This window comes from Marmota flaviventris, chromosome 5, assembly GCF_047511675.1.
Source record: "Marmota flaviventris isolate mMarFla1 chromosome 5, mMarFla1.hap1, whole genome shotgun sequence".
NCBI lineage: Eukaryota > Metazoa > Chordata > Mammalia > Rodentia > Sciuridae > Marmota > Marmota flaviventris.
The window spans coordinates 72606045-72621417 of record NC_092502.1 but is presented as its reverse complement, the minus strand read 5'-3'; the positions used below and the strand labels follow the sequence as shown (position 1 = coordinate 72621417).

General features: G+C 42.8%; 2 protein-coding genes across 7 annotated transcripts in view; one reads left to right on the top strand and one right to left on the bottom strand.

The window, feature by feature from the left end:
- The window catches only part of Brd8 (bromodomain containing 8), a 28227-nt gene extending 20442 nt beyond the window's left edge, over nucleotides 1-7785 (bottom strand). For 5 of the 6 annotated variants that reach the window (XM_027927891.2, XM_027927892.2, XM_027927895.2 and 2 more), the window contains exons 1-2: nucleotides 7671-7758; nucleotides 6088-6184 (exon numbers count right to left, since the gene is read on the bottom strand). In XM_027927891.2, the coding sequence (XP_027783692.1) occupies nucleotides 6088-6184; nucleotides 7671-7689 (116 nt within the window). In that variant the 5' untranslated portion in view covers nucleotides 7690-7758. Of the gene's footprint in view, nucleotides 1-6087; nucleotides 6185-7670 lie in introns of all 6 variants that reach the window. The other variant, XM_027927896.2, reaches the window with a different exon arrangement.
- A 180-nt stretch (nucleotides 7786-7965) lies between these two features.
- The window catches only part of Kif20a (kinesin family member 20A), a 9485-nt gene continuing 2077 nt past the window's right edge, over nucleotides 7966-15373 (top strand). The window contains exons 1-18 of the mRNA XM_027927900.2: nucleotides 7966-8027; nucleotides 8159-8268; nucleotides 8736-8921; nucleotides 10615-10704; nucleotides 10806-10925; nucleotides 11303-11441; nucleotides 11573-11760; nucleotides 11847-11976; nucleotides 12159-12353; nucleotides 12440-12551; nucleotides 12658-12726; nucleotides 13118-13261; nucleotides 13407-13572; nucleotides 13685-13849; nucleotides 13961-14100; nucleotides 14322-14424; nucleotides 14743-14941; nucleotides 15197-15288. Of these exons, the coding sequence (XP_027783701.1) occupies nucleotides 8757-8921; nucleotides 10615-10704; nucleotides 10806-10925; nucleotides 11303-11441; nucleotides 11573-11760; nucleotides 11847-11976; nucleotides 12159-12353; nucleotides 12440-12551; nucleotides 12658-12726; nucleotides 13118-13261; nucleotides 13407-13572; nucleotides 13685-13849; nucleotides 13961-14100; nucleotides 14322-14424; nucleotides 14743-14941; nucleotides 15197-15288 (2217 nt within the window). The 5' untranslated portion in view covers nucleotides 7966-8027; nucleotides 8159-8268; nucleotides 8736-8756. The remainder of the gene's footprint in view (nucleotides 8028-8158; nucleotides 8269-8735; nucleotides 8922-10614; nucleotides 10705-10805; nucleotides 10926-11302; nucleotides 11442-11572; nucleotides 11761-11846; nucleotides 11977-12158; nucleotides 12354-12439; nucleotides 12552-12657; nucleotides 12727-13117; nucleotides 13262-13406; nucleotides 13573-13684; nucleotides 13850-13960; nucleotides 14101-14321; nucleotides 14425-14742; nucleotides 14942-15196; nucleotides 15289-15373) is intronic.

Here is a 15373-nt window from a genome sequence, read left to right as displayed (position 1 = left end):
GAGGAGATGGCCCACACTGTTTCTTGAATATGCCTCTACTTTCCAAAATAAACCTCTGTCTATGCCTCTAGTAGTGGTGGTGGTGGTGGTGGTGGACTATAGTCACTATACTCTACAACAGATCAGAACTTATTCCTTGTATATAACTCAAAATTTGTATCCTTTGACCGACTCTCTAAACTCACTCCACCTAACCATACCCTCAACCACTCCAGCCACCAGTAACCACCATCTCTAATTCTGAGATTACCCTTCTTAGATTCCACATGAGTAAGATCATGCAGTATTTGTCTCTGGGCCTGACTTTTTTGACTTAACATGATTTCTTCCTGGTTTATCCATGTTATCACAAATGTCAGGGTTCCCTTCTTTCTTTTTTTTATAACAATGATATTCCTTTGCATGTTTATACACCATAATTTTCTTCACCTGTTCACCACTAATGAACACTGTCAAAATTATCTTGATTGTGAAGAGTTTCACAGATGTATCCATATGTTATAAATACCATGGGCTTATACTTCAAGTAGGTGTAATTTACCACAAATCAATTACACCATTAAAAATTTGCTCAGTAGGCTTGGTGGCACATACCTGTAAACACAGCTACTCCGGGGCTGAGGTAGGAATCAAATTATAAGTTTGAAGCTTGTCTGGGCAACTTAGCAAGACTCTGTCTCAAAACAAACAAACCCACAAACAAACAAAACCTTATAATGTAGTTTAGTGTAAAGTGTTTGCTTTGCACACGACACACCCTGGATTCTATTCCCAGTAATGCAAAACGAAAACACCACACCAAGAAGAAAAGTTAAAAGATGGGGGAAGCTGTGCATGTGCATCAGTGGTAAAACACCTATTTACTATATGCAGAGGCTCTAGGTTCAATACCTATCACTGCTCCCCCCCCCCCACAAAAATATTAATCCAACTGAACATTAATTCTTTCCTCTTGGGTGCTAGGAACTGAACTCAAGGTCTGTCTCTATTGTATTCTGCCACAGAGCTACAAGCCCCACCCCTCAACCTACCACTGAGCTATACCCCTAACATCAATTCAAATGAAATCCTGGCAAGAACGAGGGGAAAAAAAAAAAAAAAGACACAATCCCAGCATCACACACAAAAGACATAAATCATCATCAAAACAAGGCATGATCATACTAATTTAACCTAAGTCAATCTGAACTGTGGTCAGTAAAGATGGTCTTCAACAAGATGAAGAAAGAGAAGTACCATTCTAGCAACTCTGAGTAAGAATAGTCAGTACAAAAAGGAAACTGTTTTAGAAAGAGAAGAATTCTGGGAATAAAGAAGTGAAGGGAAACCTGAATAGCACACAAAACTGGAGAGGCAACTCAGAGAAAAGCAGAAAGCAATTTCCAACTTCAACCCAGGCCCCTAACTGGGGAAATAAACCCAACTCTGCAAGCTAAGGTAAGCCAAAGAGTGCAGATAACTCTGAAGAAAACAGTGGGAGAAACCCATCCTTTTTGTTTGTTTGGTACCAGGGACTGAATCCAGGGGCACTTAACTTAGCCACATTCCCAGTCCTTTTTTTTTAAATTTTGAGATGGGGTCTAAGTTGTTTAGGGCCTCACTAAGCTGAGAATGGCTTTGAACTTGCAATCCTCTTGCCTCCACCACCTGAACCACCAGGATTATAGACATGCGCTACCATACCCAGCAAAGCCCAGTTTTTGCAAGCTTTAAATCCAGTTTGAGATTTGGTCTGAAAGTGATTACTCCTGCACAACACAATAACTTTACAAGGATTCTACTGTTAAGGACTAACCTGCTCTGGGGATCAGAAAACATGCATCACTATTTGGGCCCAACACAACTGGGTGGGAAATAGCCAGGAGACATTCATGGAAAGGGAGTGTCTGTCACAAACCCGGCTGAGCAATACGGATCATGGTGAGGGGACCAAAGGGCTAATCATCTCATGGTCCTGCTCTCTAGGACAAGGAGAGAGACCAATCCCATGTGGTTTTGCACAGCATCCAGGTTTGAAAGCTCTAAGACTGAGAATAAAATTGCTTGATACTCACAACTAGCACCCCCATCTCCAGCACACAATTCAGAGGTTTGATTGCTTCCTCCAACTCTCTGAGGCATTGGGGAATACAACAAGGTGTGGATGTCTGCCCTGCCCCGTGGTGCACAGACTGAGGGACTCAGGAGTGAGTATATATCTACCCTGCTAGTTCACAAAATGTCAAAGCTTGGTTGGTGAGGATGGCTCTTTCTCCACAACCCTGGGTGCAAATAGAAAAAGCCTTTGGAGTGAATACAAAGAATATAGTGCTGTCTTGGTCAACAATCCCTTAACCTGTCTACTGGGAAACACCAAACAGGATGCAGCCTGCATTATGTCCCAACCCATATGGTAGGAACATGAAAAAGAACCAATTTCTGCAGCAAGCCCCCACACCTCCCTGATACCTGGTAGATCCCAATATTATAAAGCCTGGAAAGAAGTATCTTAGCTAGGAGGGATTTTTCACTCTCCCCCTCTTTTATAGCTCATTTTTTTCCTTTAATTGTTCAATGAAGTCCAGTTAATTGGGACAGAATTATGGTCTATGTACTGTTCCTCCAATTTCCTAAATTGAGACATTTAAGGCAGATAGTCACACCTCATTTATTCCTTTTTCAGATTAAACTTGCCTGCCTGCCTGCCTGCCTCCCTCCCTTTCTTTCCTTGGTGCTTGTGATAGAGCCCAAGGGGATTTTACCACTGAGCTACCATCTTTAGCCCTTTTTATTTTTGACACATGGCTGGGGATGAAGCTCAGTGGTAGACTGCTTACTTAGCATGCACGAGGCCTTGAGTTCAATCCCCAGAAATGCAATTAAACAAACAAGAAAAAAAAAAATTGATACAGAGAAAGACAAGACGATGACAGTTCTGAACAATGGCCAAGATTACAGAGCAACTACATGCAATTGGACTATCTGGCAAAAAGCAGACCTAGCCCAGGATTCCTTTCTTAGAGACTAGGTGTCAAAAAGAATAAACATTTTTTCTTGGGAAGATGCCATTCTGCTGAGGCACTTGGGAAATTTCCAAGAACTATATATCTGGTTTCAAACAACTTTTGCTGGAATTTGAAAAAAGAAAGTCACAATTGAAAGTCCAAATTGAAAACAGAATAAATGAAGTCTGTCTGTTTGACTTAAGTCTGTCAATCAGGAGGCATAAAGGGGAGTACATACACCATAGTTATTCCATATAATTGGATTTTACTGACCACAGAGTTCAGCTTTTGGTTAAAATTAGCACAATCATGTTTTGCTATCTTTTTTCTTATCTCAGGGGCACTCTGCCATTCAACTACATCCTCAGGCTTTTCTTATTTTTTTTAAATTTTGAGCCAAAGTATCACTAAGTTGCCAATGCTGGCCTTGAACTTGCAATCCTCCTGTTTATCAAGTTGCTGGGATCATAGTTATGTAGACCATGCCCAGCTTTCATGCTTAGTTTTGATAAAAATTCTACTTGTTCAGTTTGTGTCATTTTTTTTCTTGTCAGGAACTTTAATAGAATTCGTATTCAGTTCAGCATGGTGGCATACACCTACAGGTGTATGCACTGTAGGTGGCTACCTACAGTTCTAGTTACTCTGGAGGCTAAAGCAAGAAGATCACAAGTTCCAGGCCAGCCTGAGCAACTTAGTCAGACTCTGTCTTAAAATAAAAATTTTCAAAGGGCTGGGGATGTAGCTCAGTGGTACAGCACTCACCTAGCATGATTGAAGCCCTGGGTTCAATCCCTCATATTGGAGAAAAACACTGAATAGGACAAAAGAACAAGTTTGGCAGCTCTTCAAAGTTAAACATATAATTACCATATGATGCAGAGATTCCACTACTGGGGTGGAAAACTTGAGAATTGAAATACTGTTCACATAAAACTTTGTACACAAATGTTTATAACAGCATTACTCATATTAGCCCTAAATTGGAGGAACCATCCAAATGATCCTAAAGTGTTGAATAAGAAGCCAACTCTCTATATCCAGGGTCTGCATTCTTGGATTCAATCAACCATGGGTTGAAAATTATATACTTGGGGAGAAAAAAAACAACAACAAAAGACTGCATCTGTACTGAACATGTACAGACTATTTTTCTTGTCATCATTCCCTAAACAATACAATACAACAACTATTTATATCATATTTGGTAACAAGTAATTTAGAGATAATTTTAAAGTATCTGTGAGCCCTAGAACCAATCTCCAATGGATACAAAGGGGTGATAATATATTCATACTGTTATTGGCCTTAAAAGAGAATGAAGCAGCGGGCTGGGGATGTGGCTCAAGTGGTAGCGCGCTTGCCTGGCATGCGTGCAGCCTGGGTTCGATCCTCAGCACCACAAACAAAGATGTTGTGTCCGCCGAAAACTAAAAAAAATAAATATTAAAAATTCTCTCTAAAAAAAAGAGAGAGAGAGAGAATGAAGCATTAATACATAGTACACATTGGTGAACCCTGAAAAAGTACTGTTGACTGATTAAGTAGCCAGTGCCAAGAATCACAGCCTCTGGGACAGGAGTCTTGTGTATCTCCTTAGCTAGAAAAGCAATAAACCTTCTTTTCCCTTTTTCTCAAAACCATGTCCTTATTGGATTGGCACTGGAGACAAGGACCAAGCTTTTAGTAACAAATTTGGCATCCCAGGAACCCCAAAGAAGCCCCTGCTCCAGCTTTCTTGGGCAGGCTTGGTTCTCCAAGGAACCTCATTTCCATGCTTAGTCGGCAAGGTGACTGGCAAACTTGTTGAGAGCCAACTGCAGGAGAGTTACGAGATGGGTGAGTTTGCCTAGGGTTGAACAAGGGGGATACTCCTGTGAGTAAAGGGACCGAAGAAAGGAGCTTCCCAACAGCTGCCTAAACTCCTTTTGCTTCATGGAACTCCTGCCTTCTCTCCCCAAACAATAAAGGTTGTTCCATCCTGGTCCACTTTGAGAAAAAGGAAATTGAACTCAGGAAAGTCGGACAACTTTGACCATTTTCATGATCCCTGCCTGTGTACACCTTGTCCAGTCACCTGCCACCTGCCAACTGTGGACCTCTGGACTACTCTGATACTAAAACCCCTTAACTGTCCACACCCCACCTAATAGAGAACAAGGGTTTTGGGTTACTTCCCCCAATTTCACCCCCTTGCAGCAGGAAACAGTTTTGGAGATGTCATCACCCATCTTTCCATAGAAATGGAATGTAGAAATTGACAGTAGGGAAATGTAACAGTGTCTACTTTATGCTTTGAATATAGCTCTTGTTGCTCTGCCACTGTAACTTATTTTTTAAATGGACATGTTTCTTTCTTTCTCTCCCTGCTCCTCCCTAATTTCTGGGGAAACAGGATTACCTTTCTACCCCTTCCTAGGCAGAGTTATCTGTCCTTGAGTACAAACCCACCATAGGAACAAAGTAATGAGACTTTGGGGATGGTACCAAAAGACCTCAAAAATAAATATCCCCCAAATTAACAAGTGAATTACAACTGAAACAGAGAACATGAGGAATGTAGCCTTTGAATCACCTCTTTAAAAGCCTATTCCTGCTGATGGGCAGAATCCAGCTTCTGGGACAAGAGTCCCAGTTTTTTTCCTTTGCTAGCAAAGCAATAAACCTTTTTTCTAAGTAATAAACCTTTTTTAATCTCAAAAAAAAAAGAAAGAAAGAAAAGAAATCAGTGCCAGAAGACCACATGTTATATGATTCCTTCTATATGAAATGAAATCTGTAGAAAAAGTAAGTAGATAAGTAGTTGCTTGGGAGAGGAGAAGAGAGAATGCAGTGACAGCTAAGGAGTAATGGATTTATTGTAGGGATAAGGAAAATGTTCAAAATTAGACTGTGGTGATGGATGCACAACTCTGTGAATATACTAAAAAACGATTGAGTTCTACATTTTAAGTGGGTTAATTTTATGATATATTTTAGTAAAACTGTTTGGAAAAAATACTATTTAAAGCTTGATATTACTGTAAGAATCCACCAAAGTGTGTGTGTGTGAGGGGGGACAAGTTTCTAAGACCCAAGAACGGAGACATCCTAGATATCTTACCAATTTTGATCTCCACTCCTCATGACTGAAGATGCTAAACACAGCTTCTCCCGGATGGACCATGGCTCTGTGGGGCCAGTACTCAGCAGCTTGTGTTCTGAAAAGTAACAAGGCTTAGAGACAACCTCTGAGGAGTTTTAAGCACCAAATCAACAACTAAAAGCCTAATACAAAATATACCAATTGTTGGAACAAAACAAGCTACTATCACCAACTTTCTTTTAAACTAGGATTGATTCTTGAACCCAGATCTTTACCACTAAGCTACACAAACACACACCCTTTTTGAGACAGGGTCTAAGTTGCTTAGGTCTTGGCTAATTTGCTGAGGCTGGCCTCAAATTTGCAATCCTCTTGCCTCAGACTCCTGAGCTGCAAAGGTTAACAGGCTTGCACCACCGAAACTTTTTTTTTTTTTTGGTGCCAAGGATTGAATCCATGGGTGCCTAACCACTAAACCACATTCCCAGCCCCTTTTATTTTTTATTTTGAAACAGGGTCTCACTAAATTGCTTAGGTTGGTTTTGAACTTGTGATTCTCCTGCCTCAGCCTCCAGAACCGCTAGGATTACAGGCATGAGCCACCAAGCCCAGCACTCTTAAGCAATCACCAACACTTGATTTTCACCACTACAATTAACTACATTGACCTTATCTATTGTTTGCATGTGGATTATAGTAGAACATTTTATTTCCTCAGATGCCACGACTTTAAGCTCGGCTTTATTTTTTAAAAATTGGGAAAGTCAGATTAATATGAAGTAATTCTTTAGAAAGTTCAGTTTGAAGAATACTTTATTCCAGCTGGGTGCAGGGGTGTTTTCCTGTAATGCCAGCTACTAGGTAGGCTGAGGCAGGAGGATTGCAATTTCGAGGCCAGCCCGGAAAAAAAAAAAAAAAAAGTTGGGGGGGGGGGAATGTAGGGGGGATAGGGAGGTACCTCAGTGGTAAGATGCCACTGAGGGGTTCAATCCCAAAGCGACGCCAAGGGGCTAATTAATTAAAAAAAAAAAAAAAAAAAACCTTTATTCCAATTTGAAAGCGAGCTTATTTCCCAAGATTCCTAGCGCCCGCCCTTCCTACTGCCCCGCCTCCCTCTTAGCATAAACTTGTTTACTTCTTTCAGCCCCTCCCCCAACCGACGGACCTAAAAACATTCTCTATGAAACGGATAAAAATGAAATTCACGAAACGCAATTTCCCAGTGACAGAAAAAGCTCATGATTTAAAGTGATCACACTTCGAATGCCTCACATTGTTCAGAAAATGAATGACTCTGAGCTGCCGGCCACACCATATGGCTCACATCTCTTCGTTTTAACGCCCAAGTTTCTAGAGTGCCTTTCTCTCCTACCCCGCAGAACTCTTTGATACAAAGACTCGCTGAGCTGCTTCTCTCAAACCTCCCTCCTTCCCTGAGACGCAACAGCTTATATTTATGTCTCAAACCCCAAACGCCGGCCCTCACGAAGCCGTTGAACACTTTAGGATCTCAGTTATCCCACTCCTCCCACTTCCTTAGTGTGTGCCAAAAATGCTATGCCTTGCTTCGCTCCACAAAAGCCTTCCACGCAAATACTCACTACCCGATCCTGTCGCCATCTTGGCCCCGAAGTCTCCAACGCCTGCGAGCTAGAGTCAGGTAGGACCCAACACCGGGAACTCTGGGAAATAGAGTACGGGCGTTGGTTCGCGGTGCCTCCTAGGAAATGTAGGTTTTTCATCCAAGTCGAAGCAAGAGCTTTAAACCAGTTATCTTGTGCTTTCCTGGAAAGCACTGTTGCCAAAGTAGGGCAGAGATGGCAACCGAAGCCTCAGGATTTCCTTTAGGCGTTTTATAAAAGAAATGTCTGAGTTCAAGGAAAAGAATTAAAGGGAAGTAATCCCAGGAGAAAGAACTCCAAACGCACGACAGTTGGTAACCCGGATCCACATTACAGGTGAGAGGTCAAGCTGAATCAAACGGTCTCCCGGGTCTTCCCCGCCCCTTTCCTTACGCTGATTGGTAACTGCAGGCTTCGTTTCTGATTGGCCGAACGAACTCAGTGCATAATTTAAAACATTGTATTAGGAACAAAGCTGCACCTCATGGGCGGAGTTGAGCTCTCCGGTAGCGAAAGTCCAGGTTCTGCTGCTGGGATTCAGCTGGTACCTGAGAAGCAGCGAGGGCCGCGTCTTCCAGTAAGTGTGCCGCCGGGCTGGAACTGAGGTTCCCAACTCTTGCCCATGCAGAGTAGGCTTTCACAAAGAGAAACTGCAGCCATCTCCCTCTCCGCACTACTCGCTCTCTTTCTTCCCTTAATACCTGTATTCTTTCGGTGGGCTTTGGGGTGAGGTTGCAAATGGACTCTTGGATCCTGACATCACTTCCACAGCATTGGCAGGCCAGGCACCCTACTTGGAGCGTGGCCTTCCACTTTTGGAGCCAGATATCTATTAGTTGCTGTTCAGATTTAGAAAAGAAGCCTTAGACTTGATTTAAATTATTCAATATCCCCTCCCCTTCCTCTTTGCTAGTAATTAGAGAAAATACAGAGTTGCAATTCAGGCTGTGAACCGAGTGCCCTGGGGCAAGGGCATTGTTTCTTACCTATGATTTGTTGCTCCTTCCATTTGTTATTCTTCCTACATACTCTGTCTCTTTTTAGACCTAGGCTGCCTCCGCTGCCATGTCTCGAGGAATCCTTTCTCCGCCTGTGGGCCTGCTGTCTGATGAGAATATGGTAGTCTCCCCAATGTTTGAATCCACAGCTGCAGATTTGGGATCTGTGATCCGGACAGACCTACTATCAGACTGCTCTGTCATCTCCACCTCCCTGGAGGACAAGCAGCAGGTAAAAGAATTGAATAGTGGCCTGTAGTGGTGGTGGTGGTGGTGGCACACGCCATAATCCCAGCATCTTGGGAGGCTGAGTCAGGAGGATCACCAGTTCAAAGGAATCCTCAGCAATTTAGCAAAGCCCTAAGCAACTCATTGAGACCCTGTATCTAAATAAAATACAAAAAAAAGGGTTGGGGATGTGGCTCAGTGGTTAAGTGCCCCTGGATTCAATCCCTAGTACCAAAAAGCAAACACATAAAGAATTGGATAGTGGCTTGGGGGCAGAAAATTATATTCTCAGCCTATAATCCTCCATACAGGATAGTTTAATGTCAACAACCAGTAATCCCTAAGGTCTGAGACATCAATTTAAACTAAGGGCATGACAAGTAAAAAATGTAGAGTTGTATGCCCATAAGAATAACTACTATTTAGAGCACTCGCCTGGCATGCCTGCGGCCTGGGTTTGATCCTCAGCACCACATACAAACAAAGATGTTGTGTCCGCCGAAAACTAAAAAATAAATATTAAAATTCTCTCTTTCTCTCTTAAAAAAAAAAAAGTAACTACTATTTGCATTGCATTAATGAAATGAAGTGCATAACTCTTAGGTAATCTCTGAGACAAGGATAAATGAATGTATCTATCCATTTTGAGACCCAGTTATGTTAAATGATTTGTATAGGCTGGAGAGGGTAGCTCAGTAAGTGGAACCCATGCTTAACATGTAAGACCCTGGATTCAAACCCCCACCCACCCCCCACGATTATTGGCACATGGTGACATTACATAAGTAGAATGTACATTCAGGTTTTAATAATATCAACCATTGCTTCCATTTTTTTAGCCTTTCTTGCTGCAAAGCTGGGGTTTTTCAGCTACAGCATTTCTGACATTTGGAGGCTGGATTCTTTATTGTAAGGAGCTGTCCTGTGCATTGTAAATGTTGAGCATCATTCCTGGCCTCTGCCCACTAGATGTCAGTAATGCCTTCCCACTTTAACAACCTAGTGTTCTTTGAGGGGAAATAATGGCCCTGGTTAAAAACTGTTGTGCTAGGCCTTATGCTAAATGTTAACATATGTCATCACATTGTTTTTTTCCCCTCTCTTAGGAACTAACAAAGTTTTTATGGAAGCAAAATCCTTGATAACATCCCTCATTAGGAACTACTGGATCCTTTAACATCCCTCATTAGGAGCTATTGGAGCCTTTTAGAGTTCCTGGGCCATAGTAGGCATTCTCTATTTGTTGAATGAATGATGTTGGTGCTATTATTAACCTCACTATGCAGATGAGGAAACTGAGGCAAAGAGAATTTAAAGAACTTGTTCAAGAGCTCATAATTATTAAATAATGGAATTGGTACTCAAATTTAGGTGTGTCTATGTCCAAGGTGCTCTAACTACTTTACTCTGCTATTGTATCACATGCTGATTTTCATACCACTCAACCAATTCTAACTCAGATAATTGGTGTGGCAAGCCAGGTTTGCAGGGTACTGATGAGAGAGAGAGGGTGACAAAGGAGTAAAAAAGGTCATGTGGGTTAGAATGATTGTAGAACCAAAGAGTAGTTGCACAGAGACGTTTGAGATGGAATGGGCTTGTGTTAACCTGATTCTTAGGAACTGTGCTATTTGCCCATTTGTTCAGAGGTAACTTCCGAAATTAATATGTGATTCTGGGCTGGAATTCTACCACAGGTTCCATGTGAAGACAGTACAGAGAAGGTGAAAGTATACCTGAGGGTCAGGCCCTTGTTACCTTCCGAGTTGGAACGACAGGAGGATCAGGTGAGTGTTTGAGGAGGAGGCTTTAAAGTGGAATGATACAGTAAAGAAGAGATTCTCCAGCAACATTTCCTTCTATAAAAACTGTATTTCCCCCTTCTCAGGGCTGTGTTCGAATTGAGAATATGGAGACCCTTGTTCTGCAAGCACCCAAGGACTCCTTTGCCTTGAAAAGCAACGAGCGGGGAATTGGCCAAGCTACCCACAAGTTCACCTTTTCCCAGGTATGGATATACTAGTCTTTAACCAAGGAATCAGCATGCAGGGATTTTAATCAGTGGGAGAAACAGGACTAGGATTTAGATTTATCCATCTCCAAAGCCCTTGCTTGTGACCATTATATTACCCAATGGTGTGTGCAAATCAGGCTTGGTGCATAGCATTCTTTAAGTATTTCTTGATTTGGATGAAAGATGGACTAATAGAGAGTAGTTGAGTCCTCAGTGATTAGGAATAGTTGACAGCAAGGCAGAAAGAACCTTCTGTAATGGGCGCGAGAGCCAACCACCCAGGAAGGGTGGCTTGCATAGAATGCTGGCTCTGCATAGAATGCAAGTGGGAGATGAAGAATGGACCTCTGAGTTACTGGGTCTGTCTCCAGATCTTTGGGCCAGAAGTGGGACAGTCATCCTTCTTCAACCTGACCGTGAAGGAGATGGTAAAGGATGTACTCAAAGGGCAGAACTGGCTTATCTATACATATGGAGTCACCAACTCAGGGAAAACTCACACGATTCAAGGTGAGTAGTAAAGCTTCACAGTATTGCTGATTGGCCTTTGATGGTGGATTGACCTGTAATTACTTTTTGGTGCTCTGAATCAGAGGGAGAAAGACACTTGCCTCAGCTGTCCATCATTCATATGCCTCTAGGTACCATCAAAGATGGAGGGATCCTGCCTCGGTCATTGGCTCTGATATTCAATAGCCTCCAAGGCCAACTTCATTCAACACCTGACCTGAAGCCCTCGCTCTCCAATGAGGTAATCTGGCTAGATAGTAGGCAGATTCGACAGGAAGAAATGAAGAAGATGTCCCTGCTCAGTGGAGGCTTTCAAGAGGTGAAGTGTTGGTATACATGAGGCAGGGGTAGGGGATACAAATCTCAGGAAAGCTTTGTGCTTACCTCCTCCCTGTGTCCCTTCAGGAGGAGCTATCTACCTCTTTGAAGAGGAGTGTTTACATTGAAAGTCGGATGGGCACCACTACCAGCTTTGACAGTGGCATTGCTGGGCTCTCTTCTACCAGTCAATTTATCAGCAGTAGCCAGCTGGATGGTACGTATCATGAATGTGCTCTTTGCCAAGTAATAAGAGGAACCTACTCCCTCCTCCTAGCAGCTACCAGGGGAGCAGACCCAAGGTTACAACTTGAGCTCCACCTTCCAATGGCCCCTGCAGTCCAGAGGTTAGATGAATTGCCCAAGGATTGATAGTCTATACATTGGCTTTCTCCTCAGAAACAAGTCACCAATGGGCACAGCCAGACACTGTCCCAGTAAGCATACCAGCAGACATTCGCTTCTCCATCTGGATCTCCTTCTTTGAGATCTACAATGAGCTGCTTTATGACCTGTTAGAACCACCTAGCCAGCAGCGGAAGAGGCAGACTCTGCGGCTATGTGAGGATCAAAATGGCAATCCCTATGTGAAAGGTATGTGAATGTGGAGAAAAGCCAGGCAGAAACCCTGGAGGGGGTTGAATATTACCATCTTACACCTTTCTCTCCTCTGGCCCCAGATCTCAACTGGATTCATGTTCAAGATGCTGAGGAAGCCTGGAGACTCCTAAAAGTGGGACGTAAGAACCAGAGCTTTGCCAGTACACACCTGAACCAGAACTCTAGCCGTAGGTGAGTGAATTTTGAGAATAAACCCTTGACTATATCTAGGAAACATTAGTCTTCCACCTGGTCAGGAAAGATATTCAATGATTTTCCTCTTTTTCTTAACTTTCAGTCATAGCATCTTCTCAATCCGGATCTTGCACCTTCAGGGAGAAGGGGATATAATTCCCAAGATCAGCGAGTAAGTTTTTCCACTTAGAAATTCGATCTTGCCATATGTGGGTGCACATCTCTTATCACAGCTACTCAGGAAGCTGAGGCAGGAGCATCACAAGTTGAAAGGCAGTTTAGGCCACTTGGAAAGGGGATGTAGCTCAGTGATGGAGCACTTGGCTAGCATGCATGAGGCTCTGGGTTCAATTCCATTATTAAGAAAAAAAGAAAGGAAGAAAAGAAAGTTTGATTTTCTTGATCACTTAGTCATTGTGGGAACAGAGGGAGGTCCTCAGAATTACTTGTTCTTACTTGGGTACAGAGATTCTTGGTGGGCCCTCTCCTCTCCAAAACAATATGATGGGCCATAAGCTTACATTATATGAGGTCCTTATGCCTGATCCTGTGCATCATTTTAGGCTTTCACTCTGTGATCTGGCTGGTTCAGAGCGCTGCAAAGATCAAAAGAGTGGTGAACGGCTAAAGGAAGCAGGAAACATTAACACTTCTCTGCACACCCTGGGCCGCTGTATTGCTGCTCTGCGCCAAAACCAACAGAACCGGTGAGCTTTTGACTGTAAACTTGGGCTGGGATGGCCTAGGACTCTGAATTTACCAAGACTTCCTGGTCACAACTGGGGATAGCCTTAGGATACCTAAGGATTAGAGTTCTTATTCACAGATTTATTACCTCTGGTTCTTTGCTAGGTCAAAGCAGAACCTGGTTCCTTTCCGTGATAGCAAATTGACCCGAGTGTTCCAAGGCTTCTTCACAGGCCGAGGCCGATCCTGCATGATTGTCAATGTGAATCCTTGTGCTTCTACCTATGATGAGACTCTTCACGTGGCCAAGTTTTCAGCCATTGCCAGCCAGGTGAGAAGCTGTAGGTGTACTGATTGTGCCTACCTTGGGCTGCTAACTTTATAGAAATTTACCAGTGAACAGTTAAGGAGTTTATAATTAAGGTTTTTTCCCCCACTTTTAGCTTGTGCATGCCCCACCTGTGCAACTAGGACTCCCATCACTGCATTCATTCATCAAGGAACAGAGTATTCAGGCATCCCCTGGTTTAGAAAAAGGGAGTAAGGCAGACCCAGACCTTGACAACCACGCTGAAAATGAAGTTGACATCTCCATGTATAGCAAGGAGGTGAGAATACAAAAAAGCTTTGGTGCAGCAGCTTAATGGCTATACATTCTCCACGAAGTCTTGGGCCTTTTGGGGTTATGGGCATACATCTGACAAGTATGTTCCTTTTAGGAGCTCCTACAGGTGGTGGAAGCCTTGAAAACTCTGCTTTTGAAAGAACGACAGGAAAAGCTGCACCTGGAGATGCAACTCCGTGATGAAATTTGCAATGAGATGGTAGAACAAATGCAACAACGGGAACAGTGGTGCAGGTACTGGCATAGTGACCCCTCTTACTGTCAAGTGGGACAGGGAATGGATCATCCTCCAAGTTTACCCCTCAAAATCTTCACTCACGGGCTGGGGTTGTGGCTCAGTAGTAGAGTGCTTACCTTGCACACGTGAGGCACTGGGTTCAATCCTCAGCACCACATGAAAATAAAGATATTAAAAAAAAAAAATCTTCACTCACTTCTTTTTTCTCCTCTGACAGTGAGCATTTGGACACCCAAAAGGAACTAATGGAGGAAATGTATGAAGAGAAACTAAAGATTCTCAAGGAGTCACTCACAAGTTTTTACCACGAAGAGATTCAGGTAAGTTACCCTGAACCAACCCCAATTAGCTACTCAGATTTCTATCACTAATTTGCCTGAGGTTAACAGACTTTATAAACTCTGGTAAGAGCAAGCATTTATAATATATAGAACTCCTTTTCTGTATTCCCTTTAGGTGCTTTGTACATGTTTAATGTATGTTTAGTGAATTAAGGGGTTTAGTTGGGCAGGAATTAATAGAAGTGCTAGCAATAGGTTTTTGAAGTATTGGGAAAGTTTTTGTTCATTGTTTGTCATCTGTTTCATCCAGTATTTGTCTGACCCTTAACAGAATTGTGCTCTCTACTTCCCTCTTAGGAACGGGATGAAAAAATTGAAGAACTAGAAGCTCTCTTGCAGGAAACCAGACAGCAATCTGAGGCCCATCAACAGTCAGGGTCTAAATTATCCATGCGGCAGTCAAAAAGGTTGGCAGCTTCTGCCTCCACTCAGCAGCTCCAGGAGGTTAATGCTGAACTACAACAGTGCAAAGCAGAGCTAAACTCTACCACTAAAGGTGAGGAAGGAGAGAAGGCAGGAAGCATTAGTGATTCAGGGAAAAGGTGGTATTCAAAACTGGGCTTTCTGATTCTAATTTCAACATAATTTCCTCAACTCCAAGCTGCAGAAAAGGTCCCCCAGACCTTTCACTCTAGGCTCTATGTGGCCTCACCTTTTATATTTACTGTAAGCTACTGTTAACTACGTTAAAAAGAGGTAGGTCTAAAACTAGAAAATCTATGTGTTCAAGTTTCCTTGTTCTTTCCCTCAGAGCTGCAGAAGTATCAGAGAATGTTAGAACCACCACCCTCAGCAAAGCCCTTTACCAGTGACGTGGACAAGAAATTAGAGGAGGGCCAGAAGGTAATCTTTCTGTTACAAAAGCTGTTACCTAAGGCAGTTTCTGATTCATGAGGACAAGGGGTTCTTTTGTGCAGGGTTCTGGGGA